This window comes from Natator depressus, chromosome 13 (genome assembly GCF_965152275.1).
Source record: "Natator depressus isolate rNatDep1 chromosome 13, rNatDep2.hap1, whole genome shotgun sequence".
Lineage (NCBI taxonomy): Eukaryota > Metazoa > Chordata > Testudines > Cheloniidae > Natator > Natator depressus.
In genome coordinates this window covers 15,453,980-15,471,237 of record NC_134246.1, presented here as the reverse complement: position 1 = coordinate 15,471,237, position 17,258 = coordinate 15,453,980, and the positions used below count along the sequence as shown (strand labels likewise).

General features: G+C 42.4%; 1 protein-coding gene across 3 annotated transcripts in view; it reads right to left on the bottom strand.

Moving 5' to 3' along the window:
• Positions 1 to 17,258, bottom strand: part of NFATC2 (nuclear factor of activated T cells 2) — a 131,495-nt gene that overhangs the window by 101,564 nt on the left and 12,673 nt on the right. Inside the window, exons 1-2 of one of the 3 annotated variants that reach the window (XM_074969980.1) lie at positions 12,806 to 12,972; positions 1,416 to 2,448 (exon numbers count right to left, since the gene is read on the bottom strand). In XM_074969980.1, coding sequence (XP_074826081.1) covers positions 1,416 to 2,448; positions 12,806 to 12,938 — 1,166 coding nt within the window. In that variant the 5' untranslated portion in view covers positions 12,939 to 12,972. Of the gene's footprint in view, positions 1 to 1,415; positions 2,449 to 12,805; positions 12,973 to 17,258 lie in introns of those variants that run through there. The other 2 variants (XM_074969979.1, XM_074969978.1) reach the window with 2 other exon arrangements.

Below are 17,258 nucleotides of genomic sequence, written 5' to 3'. Positions count from 1 at the left end.
CCATGCACCTTAGATTTTGCTCATTCACTGTGAAATAATGACAGGTTTCAGAGTAGCAGCCGTGTTAGTCTGTATCCGCAAAAAGAACAAGAGTACTTGTGGCAACTTAGAGACTAACAAATTTATCAGAGCATAAGCTTCGGTAGGAGAACACTTCAACCTCTCTGGCCACTCAGTAAAAGATTTAAAGGTGGCAATTTTGCAACAGAAAAGCTTCAAAAACAGACTCCAATGAGAAACTGCTGAGCTTGAATTAATATACAAACTAGATACCATTAACTTGGGTTTGAATAGAGACTGGGAGTGGCTGGGTCATTACACATATTGAATCTATTTCCCTAAGTTAAGTATCCTCACACCTCTTGTCAACTGTCTAAATGGGCCATCTTGATTATCACTACAAAAGTTTTTTTTCTCCTGCTGATAATAGCTCATCTTAACTAATTAGCCTCTCACAGTTTGTATGGCAACTTCCACCTTTGCTGCATGTATATATATATATATATCTTCTTACTATATATTCCATTCTATGCATCCGATGAAGTGGGCTGTAGCCCACGAAAGCTTATGCTCAAATAAATTTGTTAGTCTCTAAGGTGCCACAAGTTCTCCTGTTCTTTTTGTGAAATAACAAATCTCCACTTACTTAACAGTTGTGTAAACTGTGGGTTTTTTTGTTTTTGTTTATATAAAAAGTGATGTATAATATACATGAAAACAAGGATAATAATGCACAAAAAACATCAATAAAATGCTAACATTTCTTACCAGATACTGCATTTCCCGGTTATTAAAGTACAGGAGAATCTAATATTATAAAATTACGGTAAGAGAAAATATGTTCAGTGCTGGCAATGGATCTTAACCAACGATTACCTCATTGAGATAAACTTCAGCAAAGACTCCTCTGATCAGGCAACCCATAGAATTTAATGTCCTCTATATTTTCGCAGTAGATTGGTGGTTACTAGAGGATAATGTGTTAAATCACACAGGGTCCAAATCTGTGGGATGCTGAGTAGCTTCAGTTCCCACTGGAATCACATCAGTGAGACTTGAGAGCATTCGGTACCACAAAGGATTGAATCCATAATTTCCAAATACATCGCCGCATACTGAGGCACCAGTCCTACAGCATGATCTGAGGCAAAGGAACCTCACACAAGGACCAACACTGGTGAATCGTACTGCAGGACTGGGGGCCTTATACTGTAAGCTTCTTGGGAGGGAAACAGTATTCGTCTTTGAAGCGTGCCAGTGGCGCTGAATAAATTACATACAGTGCCTCCACTGGTAAAGTCGATCTGTTTATACGACTCTTTACAGTAATGCAGCGTAGCTGTGAAGAATTTGGTGAGAGTCAAGGAATAAACCTAGCAAGTGAAAAATACAAAAATGTGAAAAGTTCAACATACCTGCAGATGGGTATTGCAGGCACCAGCTGCTTTGGCCAAGACGGAGGTACTAACAAAATGGATTCAGGTGCTGAGTTTCTCCTGTCTTCCTGATCACAAGGCCCAAGGTAATCAACAGTCTGAAAGACGTGACATGGAATGCTGTTTTTGTGTGAAGGCACTGATGGGGGATCAGGGCTGGTTTTCCAAATTTTCATGGGAACACCACAGGGAGGTTCCGTGCTAAGGTTGTTCATAGCATCCATGAGACTAGAAGAGCTGGGCAACTGGGTGTAAGTGAGCAAAGAGCTGTCTTCTCTCAAAGGGATGTGAGGAGAGGCTTGTGGAGAAGGGGTTCTTGACTGTCGTGGAGAAGTGGAAGGCGGCTGAGTGTTGCAGAGCTCAGTGCAAGAGTACCTCCGTTTTGCACCTGGCGATGAAGACCTTGAGTTGGGACGGGGTGATGGTGAATGTGGTCCCAAGCAGGTATCCTCCGTGATGCTTGTTCGTGGTGACATTATTGGCGAGGTTCTAGGGGAATAATGAGTATGGATGTTTTGAAACTGTGGACAAAGGTCATCACTAGGACCATTATTTGGTGAAACACATGGTGATGTGTAAGGAGAGAAATTTGTCTCTGAAATGAAACTTGCAGATGAGCCGCTGCTAGCTGGGCTCAAACACAGCGGTTCTCTGTAGCCCTCAAAGCCAGGGACAGGCAGTGTAAACCTTGGGCTAGCGGTGGCTGAGTTGGACTGATGTTCTACCAAAAGATCTGTGTCTCTGCTGCGGAAGGGAACCCCTGAATGAATCAGTTCATGGGATGGAGTGATCTCAATCCTAGGGCTCAAAGCAGAGGCCCCAGACTTTACAGGGTCCAAGTTGCATTTTGACCCTATGCTATCTGGCTGTCCATATCTGCCCATGTGATCTGCAGAAAGATTAGGAAAAGCCAGGGGGCTGTATGGCTTGAGGCCATAGTCCAAGACATCATCATGAGGGTATGTAACTCCAGTGGGTGGGCTGTTGGTTTTATGTGAAGGAGTCGATTCTTCTGGAAAAAGAAGGGTCTCTTTAAGACTATAGATATTACTACAGAAGCTGAGCAATCATGGATTAAAAAATGCATATTGATAAAATGGATGTGATCTGCTATTAGGTGAATAGTAGGCTATTGGTTTTCTAAGCTCGGGAAGCTTAAATCCTCAGAACAGGCACAGGATGGACAGTGACACTGCAAACTTCTCCACACTGTCCTGCCAATCTACTGCTACCTGAACCCTGACATGGGGTCACCTGTGGGGGTGAGACGGTAGGTCAGTTTCCATGCCTCTTTAATCTTTGGCCTCTCTGCTGACACTGCCAACAGGGTACAAATTACTGCCAATTGTGGTGATTGATTTTTGTATATTTTTATCTGCCAGGAGCTGGACTGAGACCTAACATGTCACAAAACCAGATCCCAGAGGGGCTGAATAAAACTAAAAGACAAAAAAGTGTTTTTCCATTTTCTTATATGGCAAAGTCTAGGTCAAACATGCTTCATGAAAACAAAGTTCAATATAAATATATAAATTACCAATTAATTCTGTGTTTGCAGTGTGGTTGTAGCCTTGTTGGTCCCAGGACACGAGAGAGACAAGGTGGGTGAGCTAATATCTTATTTATGGAAGAGACAAGTTTTTGAGCTTCACAAAGCTCTTCTTCAGGCCTGGAAAATGTAACCAGAGTGTCACAGTGTCAACACCTGTACCTTTGAGAACAAGGACTGGTCTATCAATCCACATCTAACCTGACACTAAAAATCATGGTCTCAGCAGAGACACTGGCTTTATGGCTCATTACAACAATTTGTAACCTACTAAGCCTCTTTTGTCCTTGACTGCAGAAGTGTTAATTGCCCACTTCATTTTCAGTGGTTTATTGCAACCATATGCTTAACAATCTGGCCCACCTTGTAGTTATCTCTGGTTACCTTTTCCAGGCCAGAAGGACTCTGTGGAGCTCAAAAGCTTGTCCCTTCTACCAGCAGAAGGTCCAATAAAAGATATTGTCTCACATAGCTTGTGTCGCCCAATAATTCTGTGTGACAGCTTATTTGGCTTCATATTTCCTCCACAAAGCATGCAATAAGTCCCAAATAAGTGAGCACGAGTAATCAGAAAACGTACTGTACAGTTAGTATTTACAAATTAAATATGTACAAGGAAGCCAACCTATTTCTTATTCAGGCCAATTATTTCTTGATTTCAAGTCAAAGAGCATTTTGTCTGAATAAGGAGTACATGGTTCGGCAGAAGACGTCAAGGCTTAATCCTAGAATCTTTGCTTATGCAAGTAGGGTTGCAGGCCAAAGCCTATAATTATCTAAGAATCTAGATTTTTTTCAAATAGAGTGGGATGCCCAGGGGCTGCAAGCCACAGTCCCCGCTCAACTGCCTTGGAAGTCAATAGAAAAACTCCCATTGATGTCAATGGGCCTGATTCTGATTTCACACAGGGGTTCACCAGTCCACTGCTATCAGCTTCAGTGGAATTACTCCTGAATAGCATCTGTCAGTGAGAGCAGAATCATGCCCAGTGAGAGCAGCACTCGACCCCCAGACTTCATGAACACACATATGTTAGCTGCACTGCTGATACAGTTTCACCAAAATGACACCTGACAGATATTTTTTACTGAACAAAATTATAGACAATAATGAATTCACCCTGGGGCCAGCTGTACCTATTGCAGACGAACAGCCCATCATTAAAATATCTAAATAACTGTTCCACCTTATTCTCCTAGTCATTCTCAAACAGCACTCCATGCAAGAGACCAGTATGACATGTGTAACGCGGGAGGTGCCAATTGTGCATCTTACAAAAGTACTGTATGTTTTTCCATGAAATGTTTGCTCACGCTCTCACAGACACAATTACATTTTATTTCAGGGGACTTTTCACATCCTTTAGTATTTCTTTTTTCCTGATACAATGGCAGTTTTGCATTGAAAGCATGCAGGAATTCAAAAGTTGGCTTCCCTGTTTCAAATCCATCTTTACTTATAAACGTAAACTCATTATTCCCCCACTTTCCCAGATCACTTTCCAAGTGAAAAAAAATTATAAAATGCTCTGAGTTCCTGGTAAAATGACTCTTTCTAATTTGCTACAAAACATGACCCTCACTCACAAAAAACCCAAAATACCAAAACCCACTAATGTTGACTAGTTCTGTTTTTTTGTTCTGCACATTTTGCACAGCCTCTGGGATGCTGCATTTAAACAGAAATTCTGTGTGGTTTTTTCCCCCTTATCTTTTATGCCTCAAAAATGCCTCCCAAATGTTTATTTGACAGAGCCACAGAAGGCTCTCAGAATCCCACTTGCAGATTTCTTCAGGCTCCTGTTAGCAGTTGCCTTATTTCATCACAGTAAAAGACTGCTTATAGGGATTAGACAAATTAGAAGTAACTAAATCTTGAGCCAGATACATTTTGGCATTGTTGATCTCAAATATCAAATCTTGGTATCCATGGAAACTGACTGTCATCCAGATCACCCAAGTTCTGTGGCACCTAACCACAGTAGGCTGATCCTACACATCATTTCATACAAGAGGAACTCATCCCACACCACTACTGTACAAGGCAACATGCCCCTTCTCATTCATGCAAAATGTCCCTTCCTTTGATTTCAGTGGAATTGCTCCTGATTTACATTGGTGTAAGTGAGAGCAAAATCAGCCCCCCAACTAGAGCAGGACTGATCTCAACACTATAGGAACTTAAACTTCTACATTGTCTCAATAATCATGGGACGGTTCTCTAGGCTGATCAATTTCACACCAAGGAACAGTAAAATGATTGCATGTTTCAGTTCCCAGATCAACTATGGTCCCTACCATACCATACTATGTGATATGGGCACATAGACAGACAGATGATGAGATAGCACAATGTGGAAGCATTACAATTCCTGGCTCCGGATCCTTAGCTACATTTGTTAAGTGGTGCAGTTTTTCAGGAGTGTGTGTGTGTGTGTGTGTGTGTGTGTGTGTGTGTGTGTGTGTGTGTGTGTGTGTGTGTGTGTGTGTGTGCGCGCGCGCGCGCGCGCGCATGGAGGGCAAGAGGAAAGAAAAGAAATTGTCCTATATATGGAATTTTCAAAGATGCTGCTGCTAACAGACCTCACTCCTTCACATGTTTTTAAAATGAGCTGCAGAGATCTAATAAAGACAAATTTTAATTCACACAAGAATAAATGTTGAAGAACTATTAATACAATAAAATTATTGTGATGAGCATCATTCTAAGATCACTTTGCTTATTATTAACATAACAAAATACTTCAGCAGTCACTTTCACTGGGTCTAGCAGGGGAATTCGCATTCCTGCTATGATTCACAGCAACAAGCAACAACACGAACCTAGATTCATATAGCACTTTTCATCCTCAGACATTCCAAAGACCTTTACAGACTATATCGTCCGAGATCGCTCACCCACCACGAAAACATGGCAGCAACACTACACACAATGAAAACATGCCAGCAACACTATGCACAGTGAAAATTAAAACCATCTGCATAAGTTATCAGTAGAGCAGGCAGCATCCCGGGAATCTGATCAAGGCACTAAGCAGAACAGCTCTGAACATCACCTTGAAAAAAACATGCCTGAGGATCTTCACTGACCAAAAAAAATGGCCAAGGCCTCAGTATTACCTCTCATGCAAAAGAGAGCACCTCCAGCAACCAGTGAATTCCCTAGAACCACTCAGGTATATTGGCTCAGGTCTGCTTCAGAGGGAAGGCTGCCACACACTGAATCAACATAACTTCCTGCAGTACCTAGGTTTTTCTTGGAGTTCTCCCATCCAAATCCCAACTCTGCTGAGCTTAGGAGATGCAATGAAATCACTGTCTGAAGTGGTATGGCTATAACCCATGTGTTTGTGACATCACAGTCTGTCGCCATAGAAATGATTGTGATGTTACAAATAGAGCATTGTGACTTTGCTGCAGGAAGAAAGAAGAGAAGGTCGGTGCGAAGCAGCAATTCCTGCTTTAAATTTAAACCACTCTTTCATTTAGGGCCCAATTTGGTTCCCATTGAAATCGGGGAGTTTTGCCTTTTAACTTCAGTGGAAGCAGGACAGGGCCTCTAATTAGCAGATACATAGTTCTCAATAGTCCCTGTCTGGCTAGCGCAGTTGCTGGGTTTTTGACTCTGTTCCAGGAAGGAATAAGCTCAGCCAACATCCCAGCTCCCCTGCTTGAGCACCACAGGAGTTTGTTTTTGTAAACAATGCCAGTCTCCTGCCTTTGAGAGGGGAAGTAAGGTGGTTTCTCCACATGCGGGCAAGCCAATTGAGGGCTCTGCCCGGCTGCTTTCCGTCTGCATTCACAGGCACCAGCAAAAGTGCAGAGCAGCCCAAACACTGGGAGTGCCTGGGGGAGGATTCAGCCAGATGGCCCCAAACAGTGGCTGCACTACCCTGGCCCCCTCCCTTCCAGGTGATGATAGAACCATAGCAAATGCATAGCTTGGCCAGCAAGTCTAGGGGGCGGAGGGCAGAAATTCTCCCTGGGGCTGACCATCCACTTTTTTACAGCTTCACTGTAGGGGCTTGTGCAGTGGAGCGAGGGGGGTAATTAGTTGTGCTGTGGGGACAAAGATGCATCAGTGGTGCTGGGTGAACACGAAAAATAAACTGAAATGGAGCAGGGGGGACAAATGGCAGGACCTCAGGTCGGAGAGAAACAGGAGCACCTTGGGGTGAGAGAAAGAGGCAGGGAGAAGCTGCATACTACTGCTCCCCCATTGAAGATGTTAGGGGGAATGGCCCTAGTGCTCTTCCCCTGAAAGCAGCAAAGGAGTCAGAGTCTCCTTCCTTGCAAGCAGATAATGACAGGTACAATGAGCCTGTTGGGAAAGGTTTGGGGGAATTTTTTGGGCGGTGGGGTTTTGAGTCTTCTTGTGAGGCCCTCCCTAGGTTCAGACAGGCATCCACACTTCCGTCTGTCTAGCCAAACCCCACAGCTTTAAGGCTATGTCTGTTTCACCCATCTATGGCATCCTAAAACCTCGACTGCAAGCTCTCTGTTGTAAGGGCTGTCTTCTCTGGTGCTTGGCTCTACAGTGCCTGTCACAATTGGGGTTCCTAGGTGCTACCATAATATAAATAATAAGATATAGATATATTAAACTTACGTCCAAATGCATCAGAAAGCTCATACAATCACCTGGTGATTGGAGACTCCTCGCCCCCTACACACACACACACCCTAGCTTACATGAAGAAGAATTGTCACTCGAGTTTATTTTTAAGAACACATAAAATTAAGCCACACAGAAGAAAGATAAGTGGGTTTAAGGATCAAAAACTCTGTATTCCAAAACTCTCCTGACTTTGATGGGCAGTTAAAGTGCATAAGGAAGGAAAGCTGCCTCAGGCTCCTGTATATTCAAGATTTCCACAGCATGAAAGTTTCTCGTATTTTGTATTACTTGCAACTTCAAAGCTGCTTAGACTGCCAAATGTGATCTGGCCAATTAGCATGAATTTAGAGACAGAGCACAACCATGATGGATTTGTGAAAAATCATCTCAGAAAAGCTAAAGATAGCACCATCCAGGATGCAGGAATCAAGAGAATTCAAAGTAATGGGCTGATTTGGATCTCATACCAGTTTTGCAACAGTGCAACTCCCTTGATTTTAATGGAGTTATTTCTTATTTGCACCAGGGTGAAAGGAGAATCCTGCCCATAGAATGTTAAATTACATAAACTACGTAATTGAAAAAACACAGTAAAGATATTTTTCATATATTTGAAAAAGCCCTTTCTTCTGTTATTTACGCTAACTACTTGGAAGTGTAGAGTGAAAGTTGGTTTCATAAGTGAGAGTAATTCTCTCTAATGTGCATGTTGGATTCTTTATTGCAGGGCTGCTGATGAACTCTGGGCTGTGCATATTGGTTTGTTTATTGTACAGCTATTTACCAGGACTGGGATGCTGATATTTTTTCTTTTAATAAAAGCAGTAAAAAAGACTTTATTTTGTGGCAGGGGGAAGGCCGGGGGGAGGGAGGAGGGAATGAGGAAATTACATTGAGATTGAAAACAAAAGAAGCCAGGTCCCAAATTTCACTTATCAACTTTGGCAGTGTCCCTTTAAATCTGTGTAAAAGATTATAACTACATTGGGTTGAAGATGTTAGCAAAAGGTTGTGCCCAGAGACAACTGCTGCCTTCAAGATATGCACACGAACTTTCATTGTTGTTAGTGGCACTTGCTTGTATCTTAGGGCAAAATTTGTCCTCAATCATTTTACAGAGACATTTTTATGGGTCTCAAATGACTCTACAAAAAATGGTGTCCCATTCTGAATCCTCAGTATTAATGGAAAATAACTAGTCACCAACAGATTGTCTGATAGCAATCAGAGAACACATCTCATTCCAGAACATAGGAATTGCCTTCCTGGATCAGATCAGTGGTCTATCTAGTCCAGCATTTTATATCCCACGGTAGCCAGTACTCTGAAACATCTATTAAGATGTACAAAACCGTACAGAATGGTTGGTGTAACCTGCTCATACACAAAGTTCCTTTCTGACTCCCAACCATCGGAGGCGTATGAGAATTTGTAGCCTCTCAGCCAAAAATGGAGAATGGTGATCTTCGACTGGAAGAAATTCAGCAGATGGGTTTTCAAGAAGACAATTCCTATGTTCTGGAATGAGATGTGTTCTCTGATTGCTATCAGACAATCTGTTGGTGACTAGTTATTTTCCATTAATACTGAGCAACAGAAAAAGATGTGTCTCAAGGTCAGGTTTTAAAATTAGATAAAATCAAGAGAACAGAAATAAGAAGTCCTCAAAGCACTGGTCAGGTGCATCTTCAAGGGAATAAAAAAATATTACACACACCTTCGGTTACCATGGGAAAACGTACCGCTCATCCCTACAGTACAACACACCCTCTTTTCAGAATTCCAGAAGTCTGTTTATCTAAACAAACCTCTCAGTTCAGCCTGTTACTAGTTGGCATTTCTAGTTTTACTACCATCAGAAGAAGATAGCTAATGAAAACCTTGAGATCAAAGTTAAAAAAGAAAGGCAAAGTGGAAAGTGGCACCTTTTTACTACACTCCTGCCTATGTAAATGCTTGGCTTAGAGATGAAAATCCAATATTAATAATATTGACAGTTGGATTTTTATTTACCCTTTTTTTTTCTCTCTGTTGTTTTTATAGCAGCCCATGTTCCTGTTGTCTCAGGCACATATAAGCACTGGAGACGGCCAACTGCTTTCAATAAGGATATTGCTGTCTTTTCCATGGCAACAGATTGTAGTATAGATACTAGTTTTAAGACACAAGCTTAAAAGGACACTGTCAAGTTACAGTATTTTTTTTTCATTTGTCTAAAACAAATTTCCCCCAGGCTCCAATCCTGAAGCCTGAAATTGACATTTGTTTCCTTGCCAAAAAAATGGATCCTCTTTGCCATGTTTACAGTGACTTGCTATTATAGGGTTGGCCAGGAGATGTGGGCTGAGCATCCTAGTCCATAAGGCAAAACCAGAGTCTCAATGTCTCTGAATGTATGAACTGGATTCAAAACCTAGGATCCAAAGACACTCCTATGGCTTTGGCTGTGTTTTGAATCTAAAACTGAAAAGGACCTGTTTACCTTGTTCCTGCTGAGATGTGGCCAAAATCTCTCAAAACCAATCACCTTCAACTACAACTAGCTTGACATGGATTAAAGCTTTTTCTTTAAATTTTAAATTTTCTGTTCCATTGTCAACATTAGTACATTGAAGGTTACTGATGTCCACGAATTGCTTACAGATTCTGAATGGTGTCTTTTCAAAGACAGGAAATGTTGTCCAGATTACAATGCTAGTATTTTGTTGTGCTGTTTCTTATGCTAATTATTTCCATCTTGGGAACAAACAAAATTAATAGTAATTATGGTTTCTAGCCATTCAAATACAGGGAAAGCAGGCTCTAGAAGGAAGTTACATCTCTCTACAAGTGTACACTGCTCACCATTAGTGTGGTTGAGAAGCTGAAGCTTTCTGCACCCTCCTACGTACTATGATATCCTGTGGAGTTTCCCACTAAAGACTACTCAGCACTAGCCTCTACACTTAAGAGATGAATGAAAAAAGAATCTGAAGATTTCACTGAAATATGTTTTTCATTAAAATAATTGCCATTAACAGTCACTAGTTTACTTTAGCAACTTTGAAATTGTATTAAACCTAACAGATAATGTGGATTTACGATAAACTTTAGATTATATTAACCATCCTGCTTCTATTACATTGCTTGTGCCTAGGAATGCAGCAATAAAAAGAATCTATGTGCTAATCGTGCCATAATTTATCTCCTTCTGCCACACAGCCCCCTATGCACTGAACACTCTTCCAATTCCAATGTGGCAAGCCATTACATTCTCTTCATTCAAATCCTTCCTAGAAAATTAACTTCTTTTGCAGTGCCCACAAAAAATGATTCCGTCTCAAAAACTAAATCCTAGTTATTCCCTTCTCTGTGTCCTGTCAACTGTTGCTATATAGTTTAGACTGGAAATTTTAGGGGACAGGAACGCTGTGTATTTTAGATCACTTAGCTAACAAATAGTAAGAAATCAAGCATGCTTAGTTTCATTAGGCCTGGAAAGCTTAACACAGTGGCTCTCAACCTTTCCAAACTACTGTACCCCTTTCAGGAGTCTGATTTGTCCTGAGCACCTCCAAGTTTCACCTCACTTAAAAACTACTTGCTTACAAAATCAGACATAAAAATACAAAAGTGTCACAGCACACTATTACTGAAAATTTGCTTACTTTCTCATTGCTACCATAACATTATAAAATAAATCAATGGAAATATAAATATTATAGTATACGCTGAAATGTAAGTACATAGAGCAGTATAAACAAGTCATTGTCTGTATGAAATTTTAGTTTGCACAGACTTTGCTAGTGCTTTTTATGTAGCCTGTTGTAAAACTAGGCAAATATCTAGATGAATTGATGAAACTCCCTGGAAGACCTCTGCGTACCCCTAGGGGTATGTGTACCCCTGGTTGAGAACCACCGGCTTAACATGTAACTTTGGGGCTGGGGAGTGGGAAGGCATATATTCACATATCAACCTTCACAGTAACTCAGGCTTATGTGGGCTTAGCAGGATAAAAAATGCCCACCCACCCCCTTTTTTTCTGGATGGACTCAAATTGTAGTTTGGAACTAGAAAATTCCTCAAAATTCAGGAATGATTTTGGGTTTTGGTTCAGGCCCATCCAGTTTTTTTCGCCTCAAAATTTTAAATCCATCTAGTCCTTTAACCCAGTCATTTATGATGTCAGGTAGCACACAGGACTCCGGTTTTAAATTCAACTTTCAAGATACCCTCTTCAAGATGATGCTAGTCATAGGGAGTATAGTACGGCATCCTCAACTATAGTCAATTCCATTGCATAACTGGGCATGATTGACACTGATGTGCAAAGTATTTTAGAAAGGGCAGGAGAGTGCCTCCAGTCATTCAAGTCACTAGATGTAGCCAATCTACCTTGCCTTAGCGATTGGTTGCTATCGTCTTATAAAGGATCTGAACACTAGAATAATTTTAAAGCAACCACACATTTCACCTAAAACTAACTTGTAAAATAATCATTTTGCTCGCTATTAGTCACTCCAGTAAAGTATAATTTAGGCCTCACTCCTGCAAAGATTTATGCACATGTAACGTTACAATGGTGAACAACTCATACAAGTAAAATTCAGCAGGTGGGTAAGTCTTTGCAGGATGGGAGCCACAGTAAGGAAGTGTTTAAAAACAACAAATTGAAATGATCTGACACAGTTTAAATCATGTTTCGCTCTCTTCTGCATTACCCAATTTTTTAAAAACACAAGGCAGTATATATTACACGGGTTCACTGGCTGTGTTTTGCCATTGTGATTAAATTCATCTGCCAGCTCTCTAGTCATTCATCCCATTACAACCAAAGCAAATAGTCTAACGGATACACTGTTGCTACTGCACGATGAGTAGCATGTGAAGTTTTCTTTATCTTCCTTTCCTTTTGCTAATACAAAGAAGCTCAAAGAACGGTCCACAACGGATATTGTAACCTCACCAGAGACTGTAGCATTTCCCTACCGCCCCCTTAGGGTTAACTGGAGAAAACAACTCGATCTCTCCCGAGAGCGCAATCAAGCCCTCCCCTGAAATACAGCTACTTCTGCCCAAGTTCTAGAAGGACCAGGCTCATCCCGGGCACAAAGCCCTACATAGTACATACACTCTCAGTACTTTGAAGCCATTATTTCACATATCCAGGGGCACGGGGTTTTAAGCTGTTTTTTTTTTTAATGGGTAGTCGCCACAAACCTTCTATACACTTCAAGTAATCATAATCGAATAATATCGAGAAGTCGAATTCCTCTTGAGGGCTGACATTTTGATTTGGGTCATGGTCCCCCTGCTGTGAGTCAAACTCCGGATCCTTATGGGTGGAACTCATCTGTGTCGCCTGGCCAAGTCCTGCTTTATTAACAGAGAGAGGAGATGGGGGGCAAAAAAAGTTCACCTCCCTGGCTGAAAAGCTGTAAATTTCACGCCCACCAAAAACCAAGATCCTTCCAAGTATGAGGGGAAACGGGAGTTGAAAAAGAAAAAGAAAAAAAAAATCTCCCGAGCTCCTGTTATCACCTCTCAGCTCAGTCAGCGGCACTTTTCAAGCAAGGTCCACTCTGGTCTGTCTAAATAATCCGGAATGGGATGGTGAGGTGAGGAGTCCCCGGCTGTCTGTGTGATGGGTGAGTGATCCCAGGCTGAGATCCCCCGCTCCTACCCCCTGTCACACAGCAGCTCAGTGACAAGAGTGTGAAATTAACTAGATGAACAGTGTCAACTTCCTGTTCTCAGCAGCCACCTGCTGCTTGGAGGCGGGTCCTGCCTGAGGGAGGAGGAGCCCCCTCCTGCAACCAGCAAAAGGGTGGGTGTGGGGCGCGGGGGGGGGGGGGGACACTGCCCTGTAATTGGCAGGACTATCAACCCGGGGAACGCGGGGAGTTTGCAGCAGGGAAGGGCTCCTGTAATGCAAGCAGGATGAGGGGGGTCAGAGAGGGAGCTCGGTCAGGAGCAAGAGATGAGAGAACCCTGGGCACTGGGGAGCTGGAGAGAGGGGAGGCCGCATCTGAAAGCGGGGTGGGGGCTACATATTTTGGGGAGTGCAGAGAGGAGCCTACACGTATGTGCATGCAAGGGGGGGGGTGCATGTGTTGTGGGGAGAGCCTTTAGCTGCGTTGGTGGGTTTTTAGTTCAGGGTGGGAGCCTTTGATAAGGAATTCTGCATGTGCCTGGGTGGGGAGCGTGTAGGAGGGAGAGATGATTTGGGGCGGGGAGGGGGGTGAAGCAAGTGGGCGTGTGCAGGGGCAAAAGTGGTTTGGGGAAGGGCAGTAGGAGAGTATGTGAGAGAGGCTGGAAGGAGATGAATCCATCCAGAGAGCCTGGGGAGGGGGAATCCACAGAGCGAAGAAAGGAGGAACAGAGGAGGGGAAGGGAGAAGGCCGGGGGTGACACGCCGGAAAAGAAGAGAAGGAAGGAAAGGGACCGAGTATTTTCACAATACAGCAAACTAGACTTTACAAATCTGGTGGAAGAGATAAGGAGAGATGTAGTAGAAGGGGGAAAATAGAGAGGAGGAAATGAAAAGTGAAAGTGAAAAGAACAAACACATGGGATACAAAAAGGCCTTAATTTAATAGAGAGCTTAAATGGCAAACAGGAGGCTGTTGTGGATAGTATGGACCATAGAGGTATGGCCAGAAATTTGCTAAAAGCAGCAAACTGCCTAGGGCAGCCTTGTTCAGCCAGCTTCCTTCCCCAGGCTATCATTTTTTTCTATGCTGAATAAAATTCTTCCTCCTGGATCCTCCCTCCCCACTCCTGGGATTGTTCAGGTCGTTGCACTTGTTTTATGTGCTCTGGAGGGTCTATTGCATCCCAGCCAGCCCCTGCTCTGCCCCCAGCCACTGCTTCATACAGTTCTCACTCCTTCAGTTTCAATCATCTGTGGATTTTCACTAAGTCCAGTGTACGACAGTAGGCAGGTTTTGGATTGGACCTATCCAGCAAACAAGGACTGGCCTCTCTGGACTAGGATGCCTTTAGGAAAGAGAAATTTTGTGTCCATCTTCAGAGGCCTCTATTCTGCTCAATCCTTGCTCATGCGGAAAAATAATCTTACAAAGCCATCCATCCAAGTCCCTTTATGCACTTCCCACTGACCACACTACCAATGCAACCAGCCTCCAGACCCCCTTAATCAGCTTCTCCACCAACCAGCTCCAGATTTGCCTCAGTTCACAGGACATCCTTCCTGAGCTAGTCCACAAAGCTGCTACCCCCTCCTGCCTCTCCTAGAAACTCACCTCTGCTGTGAGGCCTGGGACATGGCTGCCATGTGGGGTTCATATACTGGTACTATATGTTTTATTTCTTAAGCATGTGTTGTATTATCTAGGTATCTACAGGAATCTCATTACTATAACATTTGAGGAGCTCTCAGTCCTTTAATTTGTCCAGTGAGGTAGGGAAAAGTGCTATTATTCCCACTGTACAGATGAGGAAGGAGGCACAAAGAGGCCTTTTTACCCTTCAGCATTTCACTTAGGCGCAGGTTTTTAAAGATATTTAGGTGTTGCTGCGCTCAGAGTTGCAATGTCTCACTGATTTAGGCACCTAACCCTCATTTTTCAAAAGGGATTTAGGCACTTGGGAGCCTACATCCCACTATCTTTAAAGATCTGGGTCTAAGTGACTTATAGAAGGTTACACAAGAAATCAGTGGTGAATCCGTTTCCCAAGTCCTAGGTTAGTGCCTTAACCACTGGACTATCCTTCTGCTCACTATTATCATAATGTAGCCAACACTTGCTTGCACTTTTGGTCCCCCTTCCTCTACTTTTCATGTCTCTTAGTTTTGAAAGACAAGATGGGTGACATAATATCTTTGGGCCAACTTCTCTTTGTTTTGTCATTTTTAAGAATGTAAGCTCTTTGGGGCAGATAATGTGCCTTTGTCTTTATTTGGAAAGCATTTCACACATTGCGACTTCCACCAGGTACAAATAATAACCGTTTAAAAGCTGATATTGAATATATTACATTTATATAGCGTCTTTATCCACTATTGAAGTGAAGCTACTAATGGGATGGAACATTGGAGGGGTATATCGGTCGATACTTCCTGACATGAAATGAAGAAGATAATAAATGCAATAACATTCCTCTTGTAGGTTTCAGAGTAGCAGCCCTGTTAGTCTGTATTTGCAAAAAGAAAAGGAGTACTTGTGGCACCTTAGAGACTCACAAATTTATTTGAGCATAAGCTTTCATGAGCTACAGCTCAATTCATCGGATGCATTCAGTGGATCCACTGAATTGAGCTGTAGCTCACGAAAGTTTATGCTCAAATAAATTTGTTATTCCTCTTGTAGTTTCAGGTAGGCAAAGAGAATTACCCTCACTGGAATATGACCTGAATAACATGCTAACACTCCCACTATCACAGAAAATGTCATGAAATATTTAAAGCTAGATTTTCAAAAAGGCAGGTGCTATTGTGTACCTACTTTGCCTGTGCTGTTACTGTAGTTGCACACACAACTCTGGTATTTACAACAGCAGATGGTTAGGAATGCCACGAAGTCTAGTGGTATTTTCTCCACAAGTACACACTGCATGATACAATTTAAACAGACAGAGAAGAATCATAGTCTAGTCCTTAATTGACTGAACATTATGCTGACATTGATACTATATTTTAACCCAACAGAGATTAAGAGGGCAATATCACACTTAATTCATGCAAAATGTACATAGTAACACAATAGGTTCCTTGGAGTGAGCAACTTGAGCTTTTTTCTGCACATATTGCCAAAACAGCCAGGAAAGACAATTGACAAGGTTTCCACTTTATCAGCACTAATGTAAGAAAAACAGAGAGAGGCTCACCGGGCATTTATTTGTCTCCTTTCATGGAATATGATGCTTCCTCCTTGCCTGAAATGTCTCTTATGTTACTGCTGGGGCCCCTGAGTCACCTTGAAAAAGATCCAGTGCTACTTCTGTAGTCAAGCTTGAGACAATTCTTTAAAATCTCTACGGTCCCTCTCTCTCCCTTGATCTCTAGGTGTGGTTTCATAGAATCTGTGTTACTAGTGGAGTCAGGGCCCTGCTGCTGCTGCTGTTGAGAATAGGTACTACAGTTTGAGAGTCTATCCTGTTTCTGAGGTTAGTGGTCTTGGCTAGTGGGATTAGAAAAAGAGGCCACCTCAGAAAGCATTGCTGCCAATGGGTTTGGGCTCTGAAGGCATCCTGAAGAACTTATATCTGCTATTGCGCCATCTCATAGGATAGCTGCTGCTGCCTTGGAAAGCCTGAGCTATTCTGAAAAGTTTCCATTTGAAGAAAATTTTTTAAAATGTACGCAATGGCTGCCAGGTATGTGTTTGAGGAAGCACCAGCCTTCCATCATTGGGACCATTATTTAAATGTAGTTAGAACATCAAATTGCAATATTTGTGGTCTTAGGATAGTACTCTGGGGTACCCAAGAAACAGATGGCAATGGTGGTGGTTGTCACCACCATCATTATTAGCCCTCCTGCCCCCCAAAAAGGAAAGAGCATGGATTCAACCACCACAAACAGTGAATTCTACTAATTCTAAATCCCCGCCCCTTTCTAGCTGGCCTGTGACTACATTAAGGATTTAAGTGTCAAACTTAGCCTTAATGTTTCTGAGAACAAATCATTTGTCGAGAAATAGAAAATGAA